We start from the raw sequence: 20311 nt of genomic DNA, 5'->3' as shown, positions 1-20311 counted from the left end.
GGCTGAATAATTTTGCACGCCCAATTTTTCAGTTTTTGATTTGTTAAAAAAGTTTGAAATATCCAATAAATGATTATTGATTCTTCACAAAAAATACAGTTTTATATCTTTATGTTTGAAGCCTGAAATGTGGCAAAAGGTCGCAAAGTTCAAGGGGGCCGAATACTTTCGCAAGGCACTGTATTTGTAGTAGTAGTATCTAATTATATACTAGTACTAGTAGTAGTAGAAGTATCTAATTATATAGTAGTAGTAGTTATAGTAGCAGTAGTATCTAATTATATAGTAGTAGTAGTAGTGGTAGAATCTAGTTATGTAGTAGTAGTAGTAGTAGTAGTAGTAGTAGTAGTAGTATCTCATTATTTATTAGTTGTAGTATCTAATTATATAGTAGCAGTAGTAGCAGTAGTAGCAGCAGTAGTAGTAGCAGCAGTAGCAGCAGTAGTAGTAGTAGCAGCAGTAGTAGCATTAGAAGTAATTGTAGCAGTACTGGAAGTTCTAGTAGCAGCAGTAGTAGTAGTAGAAGTAGTAGCAGTAGTATTATCTAATTATATAGTAGCAGTAGCAGTAGTAGCAGTATCTAATTGTAGTAGTAGTATCTAATTATATAGTAGTCATATCAAATTATATAGCTGTAGTAGTAGTAGTGGTATCTAATTATATGGTTGTAGTAGTATCTAATTATATAGTAGTAGTAGTAGTATCTAATTATATAGTAGTAGTTGTAGTAATGGTTAGAAGTATCAAATGATATAGTAGATGTATTATTATTATTATTATTATTATTATTAGTAGTATATATTTATATAGTAGTAGAATCTAATTATGTAGTAGTAGTATCTAATTATATAGTAGTAGTAGTAGTATCTAATTATGTAGCAGTAGTAGTATCTAATTATGTAGTAGTAGTAGGAGTAGTATCTAATTATATAGTAGTAGTAGTAGTATGTAATTATATAGTAGTAGTAGTAGTATGTAATTATATAGTAGTAGTAGTATGTAATTATATAGTAGGAGTAGTATCTAATTATATAGTAGTAGTAGTAGTATGTAATTATATAGTAGTAGTAGTAGTATCTAATTATATAGTAGCAGTAGTATGTAATTATATAGTAGGAGTAGTATCTAATTATATAGTAGTAGGAGTAGTATCTAATTATATAGTAGTAGGAGTAGTATCTAATTATATAGTAGTAGTAGTAGTATGTAATTATATAGTAGTAGTAGTAGTATGTAATTATATAGTAGTAGTAGTAGTAGTATCTAATTATATAGTAGTAGTAGTAGTATGTAATTATATAGTAGTAGTAGTAGTATCTAATTATATAGTAGTAGTAGTATGTAATTATATAGTAGGAGTAGTATCTAATTATATAGTAGTAGTAGTATCTAATTATATAGTAGTAGTAGTAGTATCTAATTATATAGTAGTAGTAGTAGTATCTAATTATATAGTAGTAGTAGTATGTAATTATATAGTAGTAGTAGTATGTAATTATATAGTAGGAGTAGTAGTATGTAATTATATAGTAGGAGTAGTATCTAATTATATAATAGTAGTAGTATCTAATTATATAGTAGTAGTAGTAGTATGTAATTATATAGTAGTAGTAGTAGTATGTAATTATATAGTAGTAGTAGTAGTATCTAATTATATAGTAGTAGTAGTATGTAATTATATAGTAGGAGTAGTATCTAATTATATAGTAGTAGTAGTATCTAATTATATAGTAGTAGTAGTAGTATGTAATTATATAGTAGTAGGAGTAGTATCTAATTATATAGTAGTAGGAGTAGTATCTAATTATATAGTAGGAGTAGTATCTAATTATATAGTAGTAGTAGTATCTAATTATATAGTAGTAGTAGTAGTATGTAATTATATAGTAGGAGTAGTATCTAATTATATAGTAGTAGTAGTATCTAATTATATAGTAGTAGTAGTAGTATGTAATTATATAGTAGGAGTAGGATCTAATTATATAGTAGTAGGAGTAGTATCTAATTATATAGTAGCAGTAGTATGTAATTATATAGTAGGAGTAGTATGTAATTATATAGTAGGAGTAGTATGTAATTATATAGTAGGAGTAGTATCTAATTATATAGTAGGAGTAGTATGTAATTATATAGTAGGAGTAGTATGTAATTATATAGTAGGAGTAGTATGTAATTATATAGTAGGAGTAGTATGTAATTATATAGTAGGAGTAGTATCTAATTATATAGTAGGAGTAGTATGTAATTATATAGTAGGAGTAGTATGTAATTATATAGTAGGAGTAGTATGTAATTATATAGTAGTAGTAGTATGTAATTATATAGTAGGAGTAGTATGTAATTATATAGTAGGAGTAGTATCTAATTATATAGTAGGAGTAGTATGTAATTATATAGTAGGAGTAGTATGTAATTATATAGTAGTAGTAGTATCTAATTATATAGTAGGAGTAGTATGTAATTATATAGTAGTAGTAGTATGTAATTATATAGTAGGAGTAGTATGTAATTATATAGTAGTAGTAGTATGTAATTATATAGTAGGAGTAGTATCTAATTATATAGTAGGAGTAGTATGTAATTATATAGTAGTAGTAGTATGTAATTATATAGTAGGAGTAGTATCTAATTATATAGTACTGAGTAGTATGTAATTATATAGTAGTAGTAGTATGTAATTATATTGTAGGTGTAGTATGTAATTATATAGTAGTAGTAGTATGTAATTATATAGTAGGAGTAGTATGTAATTATATAGTAGTAGTAGTATGTAATTATATAGTAGGAGTAGTATGTAATTATATAGTAGTTGTAGTATGTAATTATATAGTAGGAGTAGTATGTAATTATATAGTAGTAGTAGTATGTAATTATATAGTAGGAGTAGTATGTAATTATATAGTAGGAGTAGTATGTAATTATATAGTAGGAGTAGTATGTAATTATATAGTAGGAGTAGTATGTAATTATATAGTAGGAGTAGTATGTAATTATATAGTAGGAGTAGTATGTAATTATATAGTAGTAGTAGTATGTAATTATATAGTAGTAGTAGTATGTAATTATATAGTAGGAGTAGTATGTAATTATATAGTAGGAGTAGTATGTAATTATATAGTAGGAGTAGTATCTAATTATATAGTAGGAGTAGTATGTAATTATATAGTAGGAGTAGTATCTAATTATATAGTAGGAGTAGTATGTAATTATATAGTAGGAGTAGTATGTAATTATATAGTAGGAGTAGTATGTAATTATATAGTAGGAGTAGTATGTAATTATATAGTAGTAGTAGTATTTAATTATATTGTAGGAGTAGTATGTAATTATATAGTAGGAGTAGTATGTAATTATATAGTAGGAGTAGTATGTAATTATATAGTAGGAGTAGTATGTAATTATATAGTAGGAGTAGTATGTAATTATATAGTAGTAGTAGTATGTAATTATATAGTAGGAGTAGTATGTAATTATATAGTAGGAGTAGTATGTAATTATATAGTAGGAGTAGTATCTAGGCTCCTTATGGGGATGCAGAGGTATCCACCTTTAATTTAACAACAAAACAAAGCATTAATAAATACCTGTACCCTAAAACACATACACTGAGTATTCAAATCATTAAGGACACCTGCTTTTTTCATGACATAGAATGACCAGGAGAAAGTTATGATCCCTTATTGATGTCAGTTGTTAAATCCACTTCAATCAGTGTTGATGAAGGGGAGGAGACAGTTAAAACATATTTTAAGCCATATCAGAGGCAGAGGAGACCGTTCACACGGTCCCAGAACCCACGGGACTGAGTGTCTTTAATTTATCAAGCAAGATATTGAGTCCTGCCCATGTCTCTTTGCTTAATAAAGGGTTATCTTTTGTGCCTACAACTCAGTGCAACGATTTTGATGTTAAGGTAGACATGTTTAAGTTTTTCAGAAACATCCGTTTAAGGGAATACTTTAGCTCCCCTAATTCTGACACTTCTATTGAACCAGTAGGTTGCTCTCCTACACATACTCCGACACCTTTTAGAAGCAAGAGTTATTTTATACCTCCAGCCAATCGCAATCACTCTATCGAGACATATTGCAGACTTGTGGAAAATGATGTTGGACATCTCCTTAAGAATAAACAGGGATCCAAATCTTTCCATAATTTACCCAAGAATGAAAAACAAGCTTTGCTTGATTTACAATCTGATACGTCAGTCCTTATTCGTCCTGCTGATAAGGGTGGGTCGGTTGTACTCATGGATAGGACAGCTTATGTACATGAGTGTCATAGACAGCTGCTTGACAACACCTTTTACAAGAAACTCAGAAGTGACCCCACTTCCCAATTTCAGAATACTATCTTGTCTGTCCTAGATGGGTATTTAAGTTCTGGTCAGATAACCAAAAAAGAACATGCTTTTTTGGTTATTCAACACCCTAAAATTGCCACTTTCTATACTTTGCTGAAATTACACAAGAATGTTACACAACCTCCAGGGCACCCTATTGTAGCGGGCATTGATGCAGTAACGGCCCCTCTATCTACTTTTGTTGACTTTTTTATTAGACCACTCGCAGAACAGCTCCCCTCCTTTGTAAAGGACACCAGCAGTATGATCTCTATCATTGAATCTATTGATCCTCTCCCTGAGAATACCTTGTTGGTTACTTTTGATGTTGAGTCATTATACACTAATATTCCACACGAGGGCGGTATTGAACTACCTTCCAGTGCATGCATTGTAACATTGGCTGAAATAGTACTCACGCATAACTATTTCATGTTTCTAAATGACTTTTTTATTCAGATTAAAGGGACTGCTATGGGATCCCCCATGGCTCCTAACCATGCTAATTTGTATGTGGGTGACATGTAGAAACAGTCTATTTTCAATCCTCTCAAAAATGTTTTCTTGCCTCACATCATTATGTGGAAACGGTATATTGATGATATTTGTGTTCTATGGAGGAGTGATGCTAAACAGCTCCAGGCGTTCCATGCTTTTCTTCACTCCTGTTCTGAGCATCTGAGATTTACTATGCAATTTGATACACGTCTAATCAGTTTTCTTGATCTTCTGATCTTGTGTGAAGATAATGTTTTATACATTGATCTTTACAGGAAACCTACTGATCGTAACAGTTTGTTGAGGGCTGATAGTTGTCACCCACCTCCCTTGAAAAATAGTTTGCCCTACAGCCAATTCTGTCGAATCAAAAGAATTTGCAAAAAACAGTCCGATTTCGACAGAAATATGGCTGAGACGCAAAGAAAGTTCAAGGAGAGGGGCTACAAGAATGATCAGATTAATATTGCCATTGAGAAAATTCAAAACAAAACGAGACATGGCCTTTTTCAAGGTCAGTCTCGCAAAAAGACGCATTCTTGCATTCTACTTACCCGCTATTCAAAGTGCTCTGAACAAATTAAGGGAATTGTTCACAAACATTGGCACATCCTAAAATCCGATGATCGTCTCGGTAATGTGTTTTCAGACCTTCCCTTGGTCGAAATTGATCCCAATAAAAGGTGTTATTACGTGCTCCACTAAGGCAGTTATTTATCTTATAACTTGTCCTTGTGGTAAAAATTATGTAGGTAAAACAAAGCACAAATTAAAAGTATGTATCTCAGAGCATCGTAGCACCATTAGGTGTAAAAACTTACCCAGTTGCGGCCCACTTCTTGGAGGCAGGCCACTCGATTTCGTCTCTGCGTTATATTGGCATCGAACATGTCACCCTCCCTAGGAGAGGGGGTGACCTTGATAATTTATTGTTAAAACGAGAGGCTGCCTGGATCTTTAATTTAAAGACCCTTGCGCCCTTCAGTCTCATCGTCGACTTTGATATGAAGCCATTCTTGTGATTATTGTGACTTTGCCATTGTAATTGTGCGTAAACTTGTATAGTCAAATTAATCTATGATCTTATGCTATCCATTTGTTTGTATGCTGTTCTTTGTATGACATTTTAATATTTGATTATTAACCAATGATATTAGGCCACTCCTGGCCATGATTACAGACACCTGTGTCCTTTGACACTATATAAACGAGTCATCCCGCAGTGTTTGTGATTATACCCTGATGAAGACAGCTTGGCTGTCGAAACGTTGGTATTGAAATTTTTGCATCTGAGCTCCAAGAGTGTGCGGCCATCTTTTATTTTTATTTTCAAGTTTCTACTCCGCCAGCCAGCGCCTCGTCTTAATAGGTGTGCGTTTCTTTTTCTTCTAAAACATATTTTAAGCCTTGAGACAATTGAGACATGGATTGTGTATGTGTGCCTTTCAGAGCGTGAATGGGTAAGACAAAAGACTTAAGTGCCTTTGAACGGGGTATGGTAGTAGGTACCAGGCACACCGGTTTGCGTCAAGAACTGAGTTTTTCATGATCAACAGTTTTCCATGTGTGTCAAGAATGGTCCACCACCCAAAGGACATTCAGCCAACCTGACACAACTGTGGGAACCATTGTAGTCAACATGTGCCAGCAATGCCTTGTAGAGGCTATGCCCTGACGAGTTGAGGTTGTTCTGAGGGCAAGAGGGGATGCAATTTCAAATTTAGGAAGCTGTCCTTAATGTTTTCTACACTCAGTGTATATGTATACCTAGGTACACACACCCGGCCTGTGTTAGGGCAGAGTCCTCACCGTGCAGTGTGGGATAGTCTCCTGGTTGCTATACTGGATGGCTTCCAGCACGGGGAGCCCACTATGCCTCACAAACTCCTCTGCAAGCTGAGAAGAAGCACTGCTTCATCAACGTCATCGTCTAGCTGCCCGTGCTAGTTTGTTTCTGCCAGATACAACATTTTACAGCCCCTTTCTCCATACATTAGACAGCAGATAAACAACGCAAGACTGCACAATAAACAGTGTTTATGACTAACAACAAACTATGGGGGTGGCGGTGAGGAGGGAGAAAGATTTTAATTCAATCTAAATGTCACATCCTTTAACCAGACCCGAGTGAAACTGCCGATGTCTATAGTGTATGGCTCATATGGCCGAGCTCCAGAGTGTGAAGGGAGTGATGTAATACTGCTGCTGAAAATAATTGTATATTAGTAGTAGTAGCATCTAATTATATAGTAGTAGTAGTAGTATCTAATTATATAGTAGTAGTAGTATCGTAGTAGCAGTAGTAGTAGTAATAGTATAATAGTAATAGTAGCGGTAGCAGCAGCAGTAGTTGCAGTAGTAGAAGTAGAGGCAGAAATAGTAGTAGTAGCAGCAGTAGTAGCATTATAAGTAATAGTAGCAGCAGTAGAAGATGCAGTAGTAGTAGCAGTAGTAGTATCATATTTATATAGTAGCAGTAGTAGCAGTATATAATTATACAGTAGTAGTAGTAATTGTAGTATCTAATTGTATAGTAGTAGTATCTAATGATATATTATTTGTATTAGTGGTAGTAGTATATACTTATGTAGTAGTAGTAGTAGTAGTAGTAGTAATATCTAAATCTGTAGTAGTAGTTTGTAATTATATATTAGTAGTAGAAGTAGTATCACTAGTAGTAGTAGTAGTATTTAATTATACAGTAGTATTAATGGCTTTAGTAGTAGTAGTGGTATCTACTTATATAGTTTTAGTTGTACTGGTAGTAGTATATAATGTCTTAGTTCTAGTAGTATTAGTATCTAATTGTATAGTAGTAGAAGTAGCAGTATTTAATTATATTGTAGTTGTAACAGTTTTCTTCCTGGGAAAGAGAGGAGGACCAAAATGCAGCGTGGTTATTTGTAAACATCTTTAATGAAAGATGAAAATGTGAACACTATACAAAATAAGAAAACGTGGAAAAACCGAAACAGTCCTAACTGGTGCAAAACACAGAGACAGGAACAATCACGCACAAGATACCTAAAGAATATGGCTGCCTAAATATGGTTCCCAATCAGAGACAACAATAAACACCTGCCTCTGATTGAGAACCACTCCAGACAACCATAGACTTACCTAGAACACTCAACTGAACACACCCCATAAACTGCAAAAACCCCTAGACAAAACAAGACCCATAAATCACCCATGTCACACCCTTGCCTAACCAAAATAATACAGAAAACACAGAATACCAAGGCCAGGGCGTGGCAGTACCCCCCCCCCCACAAAGGTGCGGACTCCCGGCCGCACCCCTGAACCCATGGAGGAGGGTCTGGGTGGGCGTCTGTCCACGGTGGCCGCTCTGGGACGGGACGCGGACCCCACTCCAACACAGTCTTAGTCCGCTTACTTAGCGTCCCTTGAGTGACGACCCTCGCCGCCGACCTTGGCCTAGTAACCTTAACAAAGGGCCCCACTGGACTGAGGGACAAGGGGCAGCAAGGGGCAGCTCCGGACTGAGGGACAAGGGGCAACAAGGGGCAGCTCTGGACTGAGAGACACCTCGGGACTGAGGTAGCCCAGGACTGAGGGGTAGCTCAAGACTGAGGGGTAGCTCAAGACTGAGGGGTAGCTCAAGACTGAGGGGTAGCTCAGGACTGATAGGTAGCTCAGGATTGAGAGGTAGCCCAAGACTAAGAGATAGCTCAGACAGGTTGACGGCTCTGGCAGATCCTGGCTGACTGGCGGCTCTGGCGGATCCTTGCGGCTCTGGCGGATCCCGGCTGACTGGCGGCTCTGGCGGCTCCCGACAGACGGGGGACTCTGGCGGCTCACGACAGACGGGGGACTCTGGCGGCTCACGACAGACGGGGGACTCTGGCGGCTCACGACAGACGGGGGACTCTGGCGGCTCACGACAGACGGGGACTCTGGCGGCTCACGACAGACGGGGACTCTGGCGGCTCACGACAGACGGGGACTCTGGCGGCTCACGACAGACGGGGACTCTGGCGGCTCACGACAGACGGGGACTCTGGCGGCTCACGACAGACGGGGCTCACGACAGACGGGGACTCTGGCGGCTCACGACAGACGGGGACTCTGGCGGCTCACGACAGACGGGGACTCTGGCGGCTCACGACAGACGGGGACTCTGGCGGCTCACAGACACTCTGACGGGGACGGGGACTCTGGCGGCTCACGACAGACGGGGGACTCTGGCGGCTCATGACAGACGGGGCACACGGCAGGCCTGGTACGTGGTGTCGGCACTGGTGGTACTGGGCCAAAGACACGCACAGGAAGCCTGGTGCTGGGAGCTGCCACCGGAGGGCTGGTGTGTGGAGGTGGCACTGGATGGACCGGACCGTGAAGGCGTTCTGGAGATCTTGAGAGCAGGGCTGGCACCAACCGCCCTGGCTGGATCTTCACCCTAGCCCGGCAGATGTGGGGAGCTGGGATGTAGCGTACCGGGCTAATCACGCGTACTGGGGACACCGTGCGTTCCACCACATAACACGGTGCCTGACCAGTACCACACCCGCCACGGTTAGCACTGCTAGGAGCACTGTAGCGCTGAGCTGGCACAGGACGTGCAAGGCTAGGGAAGTGCACAGGAGGTCTGGTGCGTGAGGCTGGCACAATCTTCACCAGATGACTAGCACGCACCTCAGGACGAGTATGGAAAGCTGACCCAGGTGCCATCAAATCCCCGACACGCTCTGTCGGGCGAATGCCGTGCCTCATGCACCAACACAGCAACTCCCTCATAACTCTCTCCTCCAATTTCCCATTAACTCCTTCACGGTCTCTGCTTCGCTCACCTCCAACACTGGCTCTGGTTCTGGTTTCCTCCTTGGCTCCTACGATAAACAGGGGAGTTGGCTCAGGTCTGACTCCTGACTCTGCCTCACTCTCCCTGTGCCTCCCCCAAGAAATTTTTGGGGCTGACTCTCGGGCTTCCAACCACTCCAACCACTCCAGGCAGCCATAGACTTACCAGAACACTCAACTGAACACAACCCCATAGACTACAAAAACCCTAGATAAGACAAAACACATAAATCACCCATGTCACACCCTGGCCTAACGAAAATAATAAAGAAAACACAGAATACTAAGGCCAGGGCATTGTAGTAGTAGTAGTAATCGTATCTAATTATATAGTAGTAGTAGCAGTAGTACTATTAAATAGTGGTAGTAGTAGTATTAGTAGTAGTGTGTATTAGTAGTTGTTGTACTATTATAATAATTATTATGTAGTTGTTGTAGTAGTAGTAGTGCTAGTATTAGTATATAATTACCTATATAGATGGTAGTAATAGTGGTATCTAATTAACCCTTTCACATGTACCATCACACGGGTGTGATCGTTCTACAGTGGTCCCTGAAGCGTACGATCACACCTGTGTGTTTAGAACACTCATTGAGAACTCTTATTTAGAACGGCCAGTTTCGAATGACACAACAATCAGCATTTGAGCTGGCCACACTTTTTCAGAAACTATTTACACAAACACAGTCCTTACAAAGTTATGTCCAGAATGTGAGCAGTTTATTTTTGGATGCAATGTTCAGATATTCACAGAAATATCTATAGCATAAAACAATCATCCTAACCAGAAAAATGTAGGCTACATTTGTCCTAGCGCTAACTGAGGAAAGATTGAGCAACACAAGCGGTCATATTTTCTAACTCTCGGTTTACGAACTACAATATGAATTGGCTAATAGCAATTACTATGTACAGTTGAAGTCGGAGGTTTACATACACCTTAGCCAAATAAATTTAAACTCAGTTTTTCACAATTCCTGATATTTAATCATAGTAAAAATGCACTGCCTTAGGTCAGTTAGGATCTCCACTTATTTTAAGAATGTGAAATGTCAGAATAATAGTAGAGAGAATGATTTATTTCAGCTTTTATTTCTTTCAACACATCCCCAGGGGGTCAGAAGTTTACATTCACTCAATTACTATTTGTTAGCATTGCCTTTAAATTGCTTAACTTGGGTAAAACGTTTTAGGCAGCCTTCCACAAGCTTCCCACAATAAGTTGGGTGAATTTTGGCCCATTCCACCTGACAGAGCTGGTGTAACTGAGTCAGGTTTGTAGGCCTCCTTGCTCGCACACGCTTTTTAAGTTCTGCCCACAAACTTATCTACGGGAGGTCAGGGCTTTGTAAGCCAGAGTCGTAAACACGGTTTCAATGATCTCACTGCATCTCCCTTCTGCATCTGAGATAGTGCCATCACTAAAGTATTATATCTCAACCTCTATTCCAGGTGCAGCAGAGGAGGTATTGGGGAATCACAATGACAAGAAGGAGGAGGAAGAGAGGGTAAGACACACTTTTACATCCTCAGTGATCATGCTGATCATGTTCCTGTAATGTGAGATGTTCCATTTCAAGGTTAAAGCTAAATGTTATATAACGTTGCGTTCCAGCTGGTTTCTGTGTAATATACATTTTGAAAATAAGCTATGTAAAGTGAATAACAATAAAAGAGTCAATTTAATCTGAATCTAGTGAAATCACTAATTTGTGGATGTATTCTTGACCCAAAGCCCCATCCAGAGATTCCATCTCCTTCCAAACCACTGAAGGGCTGGGAAGAGAAGATTCACCAGGGAGAACAAGGAAAACTAAAAGTGGGTGTTGACTAGGGTTGTGCTGTGTAGGCTACTATGAACATATTTACTTACATAACATCCAAGAGTGCAGCCAACCACTGTTGTTGTGCGATCACATTGTGTGATCTTGCTCTAATTAAGTCTAGTGGGTGAGATCTTGAACTTTCTAGGGGTTCACTTTGAAAAAGTTGAATAGTTTATCATGGACAGTTTGATGTTATGGCTGCTGCTTTAACAGGGATATACTGGATCTTCAAATATGATTTAATACCTGTGTTAACAAAAGGCTAAGCTTGTGTTTGAATATATTTACTTCATGTCATTTGCGATTTTCATGAATAGGAAAAGTTTCTAGGGGTATTTATGTCCGCTGCGTTATGCTAATTCGTTTGAGGCTATGATTACGCTCCCTGATCCGGGATTGCTCGTCGCAAAAGGTTAAAATGGGAAGATACAGGACATATTTATTTAAAAAGTGTAAAGTCACTTTCCTTTTTCCAACTATACTGCCTATATCCTGATGCAACATTGGCTATGTTTGTATGATAGGCACCACAACAAGGCAACCACATCCTAATGTGAATTAAACCGAAGCTCGGCATGACAGACTAGGCATTATAACGTGCCATTATTTGAAATGGAAGCTATTGTGCTTTATCCTCAACAGACCAGAATTGTAGATTCAATGTCATAATATATTAAACATGTTAACCTGTGAATTCAACTTTTTATAGAATATTGAGCCAGTGCCAAAAGCCAGAGATGAGTTGAAGCCAAAGAAGGAGGGTTCCTCAGAAGACACACCCCAAGGTACCACGACACTTCACTTTCAATAGCATTATTAATAAGCATTTTGGTTTGACATGTGTGCACTGCTCCAGCATTTATACACATTTGTAATCATTATAAGTATTTGTTAAGAATTGTAAATGTGTCTTTTCATTTCTGAATTCACATTGAAATGTTAGCTTCCATTTTTGTGAGTCATTGAGTCACAGAGATGGTCTGCCTCTGCCTTCTTTAACCTTATCCAAAGTACAGTGTAAAACACCTGTTGGTGTGCTTTTCTGCTATACTTTGAAGAGGAAATTGTATTTGTTATCATGGTTATCTTTTCATTTCTATTTACAGGACCTTGTGTCAGGGAGCTGTTGTCAAAGGCTGGACTAGAAGATCATTATGAAAACAAGCTGACGTTAAGTACTGTCCTTGAGATAAATGCTGATACTACATCAGATGAACCTCTTACCACTACGCAGTCACTTCCAGGGGCCTTCCTGAAGAAATTAATGATGGCAAATGTAAATGCCAGGAGTGTGAAATGTCTGACCACTGACCAGGAGTTTTCCTATTATGGTGTAGACAACCTGGACACTGACACTGATAGTAGCAATGCAATTCATCCACTGGACCTGATAACTGCCTTGTTTCTGTGTTCAGATGGTTTCCTGCAACAGGAGATGGTCCAGAAAATGTCCATGTGTCAGTTTGCTGTTCCTCTTCTGCTGCCCAACTGTGACACAAAACAAAGCACTTTGATGCTGTGGGCCTTGAGGGACATAGTGAGGAAATTTAGACCCTCTTCCCAAATGGCCACAAATGCTTTTGTGGAGGAGAGAATAGTTCTCTCTGATATTCCCATGGTGTCCTTTGTTAGGTTAGGACAAAGCAGCTTGTCCAAGTCTCAGATTTTGAACAAGTTGCTTAGTAACCCTCAACAGTACCATGATACATTTGTTCATCATGATATGGAATGTGGCGATGTCTCTCGGCAAATCTCAGATGGTCTGGTTGAAATCAGCTGGTACTTTCCATGTGGGAACAGAAACATAGACATGTTCACTAAGCCTGTGGCGGTGGCCAATCTCAGAGGAGACATCAGGTCCTTTAAAACACAGTTCTCCTTTCTGTGTCAAACATCAGCTGCAGTTTACATTTTCATTGATGATTTTGAGGCAGATTTCAAGGTTTTGGAAGCAGAAATCACAAAAGCAGAGATATTTCTGGTTGTCAACTCTCAGAGAAAAACATTCAGGGTGGACACATTGAAGAAAATGATCACGAACTACAGTATCAACCCAACAAATGTGATTGTGAAGAAGAAGCAGAATGATGCAGAATTTGTCAAAACCCTGCAGTCATCTGTGGGTGACACCATCGAAAAAAGTAAAAACAGATTGACAATTGAAAACATGGCTGACGTGGCTCATCAGATGGGGATTCTGGTTGATGAAGACGGTGAGTGTCAGAGTGCCAGGAAGAAGGCAAAAGAAATCACCAGTAACTTCAAAGACACAATGAAATTCAAACATGAACAGCTACCCTTACAAGGAACAATCTGGAAAGAGCTTTCCCAGTTGGAAAAAGAGATGTGTAGACTGAGAAAAGCAGGAGATAAAGACATTGAACACTACAAGAGCTCTCTGAAGAAAAAGGAGAAAGAGCTGAGAGAGAAGCAATATACATTTGACATGTCAGATTCAATGGCAAGCTTCATTTTAGGATTGTCAAGTTCAGGAGCTGAGCGTTCCTATTTCCTCAGATGGATGCGGATAAATCTGGACAATCTGTCACGTCAGAACCTGTCTGGATTGCGGGACCGGTACAAAGATCTTTGCCAACATTCTCCGGAGAAAAAAGACGACATTAAAGATTTGGATAAGCAATTATCTGACTGTTCCCTGGGACTTGAACACTTCCTGCGTGAGTTGGGCCAGTTATATGAAGCTTCCTGCTCCCTTCCTGAAAGTAGCCTACAAAGGAAACAGATGGAGCATCTCCCTGGATTGTGTGCTCAGATGCTGTTGGATGGTTTCCCCGTTGAGCTTGTAGATGGAGATGCATCAAATATCCCTCTAAAATGGATATCAGCTGTTCTGACTCAGCTTCATACTCTTGTCCAATCCAACAGCAAGATCCGGGTGGTCACAGTTTTAGGGGTCCAAAGCACAGGGAAGTCCACTCTCCTCAACACCATGTTTGGGGTCCAGTTTGCTGTCAGCAGTGGAAGATGCACCAGAGGGGCCTTCATGCTGCTGATTAAAGTCAACAAAGAACTCAAGGAGGAACTGAAATGTGACTTCATCATGATTATTGATACGGAGGGGTTGAAATCACCAGAGTTGGCTCAACTAGATGATAGCCATGAACATGACAATGAACTGGCCACACTGGTAATAGGACTCAGTGATGTCACTATCATCAACATTGCCATGGAGAACTCCACAGAGATGAAAGACATTCTACAGATTGTTGTTCATGCTTTTATCAGGATGAAGGAAGTGGGGAAGAAGCCAGTATGTCATTTTGTGCATCAGAATGTGTCAGACATGTCTGCTCATGACAACAACATGAGGGACAGGAAGAAGTTGTTGGAACAGTTGAATGAAATGACCCAGGCAGCAGCCAGAATGGAGAAGAAGGAGAATATCACCAAGTTCACTGATGTGATGGAGTATGATCCAGACACAAGCAGCTGCTACATCCCAGGACTGTGGCATGGGACTCCCCCTATGGCTCCAGTCAATGCAGGATACAGTGAGGCAGTATGCGGCTTCAAGAAGACCTTAATTAAAGATTTCATAAAATGCCAGAGAAATGATGACTTGACACATTTCCTGAAGTGGACACAAAGCTTGTGGAAGTCTGTGAAATTTGAGAAATTCATCTTTAGTTTCAGAAACAGCTTGGTTGCAGATGCATATTCCAAATTGTGCTCTGAGTACAATGGTTGGGAATGGGCCTTCCAGAAGGAGATGTACAACTGGATGATTGGTGCTGAAACAAAAATTAACAATATTGGCATGACAGATAAAAATCTTGGGCGGTCCATAGGAAATGTGCTAAATGAATTGATGGCAGAGGCATCTGAGAAACTGTCATTGGGAGAAAAGGAAATCCAAGACAATCTGGTGAAATACTTTGAAAATCAAGATGGCCATGTCAATCTGGTGGAAAAATACAAGGAGGACTTTGTGTCCAGTGCCAAAACACTGAGACGAGAGACAGAAAACACAGTGAGAAACAAACTTCAAGGAGCTGTTGAAATCAAAGAGGGAATGACAGAACTGGACAACATCAAGAGTTCTCAGGCAAGTACAATGGAAAAGAAGGTTCTAGATTTGCTTCAGAATTGTAGACAGAAAAAATCTGTTCTTTCAGATAAGGCCCTCAGTAAAGAGTTTGAAAACATGTGGAGTAAAACTCTGTCTGAGATACATTTCAAAGGACTTCCTAAGCGAGATGTTTCCCAAGATGCCTTTATCATGTTGAGAGGCAATCTGTCAACAAGGGGCAGTCATGTCAACAGTCTGTTGGTTGGAACCAGACTGGTGGATTGTGGGAAGGCAGCCTTTGTTGTGGAATCAGGGGGGTTGTGGGAGAAGACTAAAGGCTTTGTGGTGCACAGGGATCATGACCATCACAGGAAAAAGCTGCAAGACTTCTGTAATGACATCATAACACAGTGTCAGGACTTTATAAGACAGAAGGTGGAGCACAAAACAGATTATCATGACACTAACATCAAAGAACTTCTTAACAAGATTGATGAAACATTGCAGCAACAAAAGAAAATGAAAGTCGGTGATGAATGTGAGGTTAATCTGAAGCTACACATCTGTGGCATAGCAGCAAGACAGTTCCAAAAGATGCATGATGATTTCATTGCACTCAATGACCCAAGGAAGTGTCTGGAACAGTCAAAGGACAACTACTATACTGACTTCATGAACTTGTTCCATGAGCGAGACCAGTGCCAAAAGAAAGCTGAGGACTTCGCAAAGCTCTGTTTGCGGCCAGCTGTACAGGACTATGTGACCAAAAGGATTGGTCCTGATGTGGTTGATGAAGTGGTGACCGGTGAAGGGTCAGAGGATTACAGCACAAGAACGGCTTTCCAGTTCTCCATTTTAAAAGAACTCCTGACTGATGAAAATTATGAGAAATATAGCGAGTACATACACTTTTATAAAACATTTGTGAAGCAGTGGTTATTTGATCAAATTGTCAAGCAACTCTCAAAAGAGAGGAGACTGCAGAAAATGGAGAACAAACATCTTTCAAATATAGTCCGGAAAATTACTGATAACATTTCAACTGTCAGTAAAGCATCTAGCACGGTAAACAACATTAAGACGTTCATTGGGATAATTTGCAATATGTTGGGAGAGCATCTCGCCTTTCCCAAGGATGCTTTGGATTCCATTATGATTCTGAACACGAGCACAGCAAACACAGAACAGTTTGCTAAGTATCTCACAGAGTTTGTGAGGGAAATGGAGAAGTCACTGGCATCTGTTTATGACCGGAAAACTGACCTTAGATACATCACAAAAAGGCTCAGACTTCTGCCATTCAAGCCTCAGGACAAGATGTTCACCAGTCTGTTTGGCTGTGGGGAGGTATGTCCCTTCTGTAATGCACCCTGTGAAGCAGGAGGTAAGGAGCATACCAAACACTTCACCTCCATTCATCGTCCAAAAGGGCTCAGTGGTTGGAGGAATAAGCAGTCAAATGTGTTATTAACTAACATATGCTCCTCCTCCGTGATAGGCAATGGGCTGTTCATTAATGATCTAACAGGAGATGATGGTCACCCTTACAAGAAGTACCAGACATACTATCCTGACTGGATCATAACTGGAGACACCAGTATTGAGGCTTCAGACTATTGGAAGTATGTGATGGCCATATTCAATGAGAGAATTGCTGAACGCACTGACTCACTTCCTGCCGATATCCCAGAGGACTGGAACATTTTAACAGCTGAGGATGCAATGAAGAGCTTGAAGGGCTCATTCAATGTGAGTGAATAGGGGAAATCTATAATGAGGCTCTGAATTGTAGGCCAAATATATTATTGGCCGTTAAAACATGTATTAAGTTGACAACCACAAATACCTCACACATGGTATATCACAGAATCAAAATATGAGGAGCCAGTTGTCTCAAACCAGAGTTTTGCAAAAACTGTGCATATCTGACAATACCGAATGCAATTTTGAAAATAACTGCAGCACAGAAAATAATATTTGCAAATACAATTCATAAACTATGACTTCTTGCTATTTACAGATCAGATGTTCTATAATGGAATAGCTTTCACTTTGAATATACACTGAGTATACCAAACATTAGGAACACCTTCCTAATATCGAGTTGCACCCCCTTTCTTTTGCCCTCAGAACAGCCTCAATTCGTAGTGGTGTGGACTCTTCGAAAGCGTTCCACAGGGATGCTGGCCCATGTTGACTCAAATACTTCTCACAGTCGTGTCAAGTTGGCTAGTTGTCCTTTGTTTGCTGGATCATTCTTGATACACACGGAAAACTGTTGAGCATGAAAAACTCAGCAGGTTGCAGTTCTTGACATAAACCGGTGCACCTGGCACCTACTACCATACCCTGTTCAATGAAACACAAACAATCCATGTTTCAAAGGTTAAAAATCCATCTTTAACCTGTCTCCTCTGCTTCATCTACACTGATTAAAGGATTCACCTGGTCAGTCTGTCATGGAAAGAGCAGTTGTCCACTCAGTGTATGAGAAAGGAATGCCAATATTCTTATCAGAGTAAAACAATAATTAGATGTAGATGTAAGTAAACTGTTTTAAGCTATTTCTAAAATCATACAAAAAGTAAGAAAAGTATATCTCATAAATTAACAGAATACACAGGCCATATTGATGAGCTGGTCCTCCATTTCTCATTTTTAATTATAATAAATATATTTCTCTCCAATTATAATCTAGCCTATAGCTTGATATGCCTAAATCACTGATTAATGATTAGAAGGGCTGCGCGGTTTAGTAGTAAACTTTTGGCTTGGCTTTTGTTTCTGTTATTTTACATTTTCATCTTAATGTGATTTTTCTTGTTTAAAAAATCCATTTGTTGTTTCATATACAGGTGTTACACATTTATTATACTTTTAATTAAATGTTGTGCAAATTGTTATTTGTTTTTATTGAACCACACCTTAATAGGGATTTGTTCGCACACCTCATTGCTTTGAACACATTTGATTGGAGAAAGTGTAATTCATGATCAGTGCACAGCACTAATGCAACTTCATTAGTGCTCAGTTATTAAGTTACTAAGATTTAGTTTGTTGATGATTTTTATGTGTTGATAAGTGAGTAAAATTATTTTATTTTTGTTGTTGATTAGGTTGTTGCTGTTGTTATCGATGAAGATTATTTGTTTGTTCTTGACGATCATTTTCTTTTTGTTCATGAGTATACTGATAATAAGTTTCCCTCTACTTGTTATTGCTTGTGATGATGATAATGAGTTTTCCTCTTGTTGTTATTGATGAGTATAATGATGATCGTTTTCCTCTTGTTGTTATTGATGGGTATAATGATGATAGTTTTCCTCTTGTTGTTATTGATGAGTATAGTTTTCCTCTTGTTGTTATTGATGAGTATAATGATGATAGTTTTCCTTTTGTTGTTATTAATGAGTATAGTTGTCCTCTTGTTGTTATTGATGAGTATAATGAGTATAGTTGTCCTCTTGCTGTTATTGATGAGTATAGTTTTCCTCTTGTTGTTATTGATGAGTATAGTTTCTCTTGTTGTTATTGATTAGTATAATGATGATCGTTTTCCTCTTGTTGTTATTGATGAGTATAATGGTGATAGTTTTCCTCTTGTTGTTATTGATGAGTATAGTTTCTCTTGTTGTTATTGATGAGTATAATGAGTATAGTTGTCCTCTTGTTGTTATTGATGAGTATAGTGAGTATAGTTTCTCTTGTTGTTATTGATGAGTATAATGATGATCGTTTTCCTCTTGTTGTTATTGATGAGTATAGTTTTCCTCTTGTTGTTATTGATGAGTATAGTTTTCCTCTTGTTGTTATTGATGAGTATAGTGATGATCGTTTTCCTCTTGTTGTTATTGATGGGTATAATGATGATAGTTTTCCTCTTGTTGTTATTGATGAGTATAGTGATGATCGTTTTTCTCTTGTTGTTATTGATGAGTATAATGGTGATAGTTTTCCTCTTGTTGTTATTGATGAGTATAGTTTCTCTTGTTGTTATTGATGAGTATAATGAGTATAGTTGTCCTCTTGTTGTTATTGATGAGTATAGTGAGTATAGTTTCTCTTGTTGTTATTGATGAGTATAATGATGATCGTTTTCCTCTTGTTGTTATTGATGAGTATAGTTTTCCTCTTGTTGTTATTGATGAGTATAGTTTTCTTCTTGTTGTTATTGATGAGTATAGTGATGATCGTTTTCCTCTTGTTGTTATTGATGGGTATAATGATGATAGTTTTCCTCTTGTTGTTATTGATGAGTATAGTTTTCCTCTTGTTGTTATTGATGAGTATAGTTTTCCTATTGTTGTTATTGATGAGTATAATGATGATAGTTTTCCTCTTGTTGTTGTTGATGAGTATAGTGATGATCGTTTTCCTCTTGTTATTGATGAGTATAATGATGATTATGATACGTTTTTCTCTTGTTATTAATAAGTATAATGATGATGATTATTTTTGTAGTTAGTGGTGATGATGATGATGATGATGTGAGTTGAACTCTGAGCCTGCAGGGAATGGTTTTCAGTTGGCCAAGCTATATAATGACGGCCAAGTTGGCCAAGCCAATATTCAGTTGGCCAAGCCAATATGATGAAGACAAAAAAAAGTTGAGTTGTACTGTTCAAATATATTGATATTGTTTGTGGTCCCTTACAAATGTTATTTTTTCCTCTGCAGTGAAAAAACACAGACTGTACTTTGCAGACATATTGTTGCAATTGAAAATACAAAATATTTGTCCATTATCGTGTTACTAGAGATGTTTAATAAAAATCTATAATTTAAAAACATGA

At 38.3% G+C, this 20311-nt stretch overlaps 1 protein-coding gene across 1 annotated transcript in view; it reads left to right on the top strand.

Moving 5' to 3' along the window:
- Positions 1-20311, top strand: part of LOC135507176 (interferon-induced very large GTPase 1-like) — a 30257-nt gene extending 9946 nt beyond the window's left edge. The window contains exons 5-8 of the mRNA XM_064926763.1: positions 11115-11170; positions 11398-11481; positions 12198-12273; positions 12595-20311. Coding sequence (XP_064782835.1) covers positions 11115-11170; positions 11398-11481; positions 12198-12273; positions 12595-17279 — 4901 coding nt within the window. The 3' untranslated portion in view covers positions 17280-20311. The remainder of the gene's footprint in view (positions 1-11114; positions 11171-11397; positions 11482-12197; positions 12274-12594) is intronic.

This window comes from Oncorhynchus masou, chromosome 20 (genome assembly GCF_036934945.1).
Source record: "Oncorhynchus masou masou isolate Uvic2021 chromosome 20, UVic_Omas_1.1, whole genome shotgun sequence".
Taxonomy (NCBI): Eukaryota; Metazoa; Chordata; class Actinopteri; order Salmoniformes; family Salmonidae; genus Oncorhynchus; species Oncorhynchus masou.
This window is presented reverse-complemented; position numbering and strand designations above follow the sequence as displayed.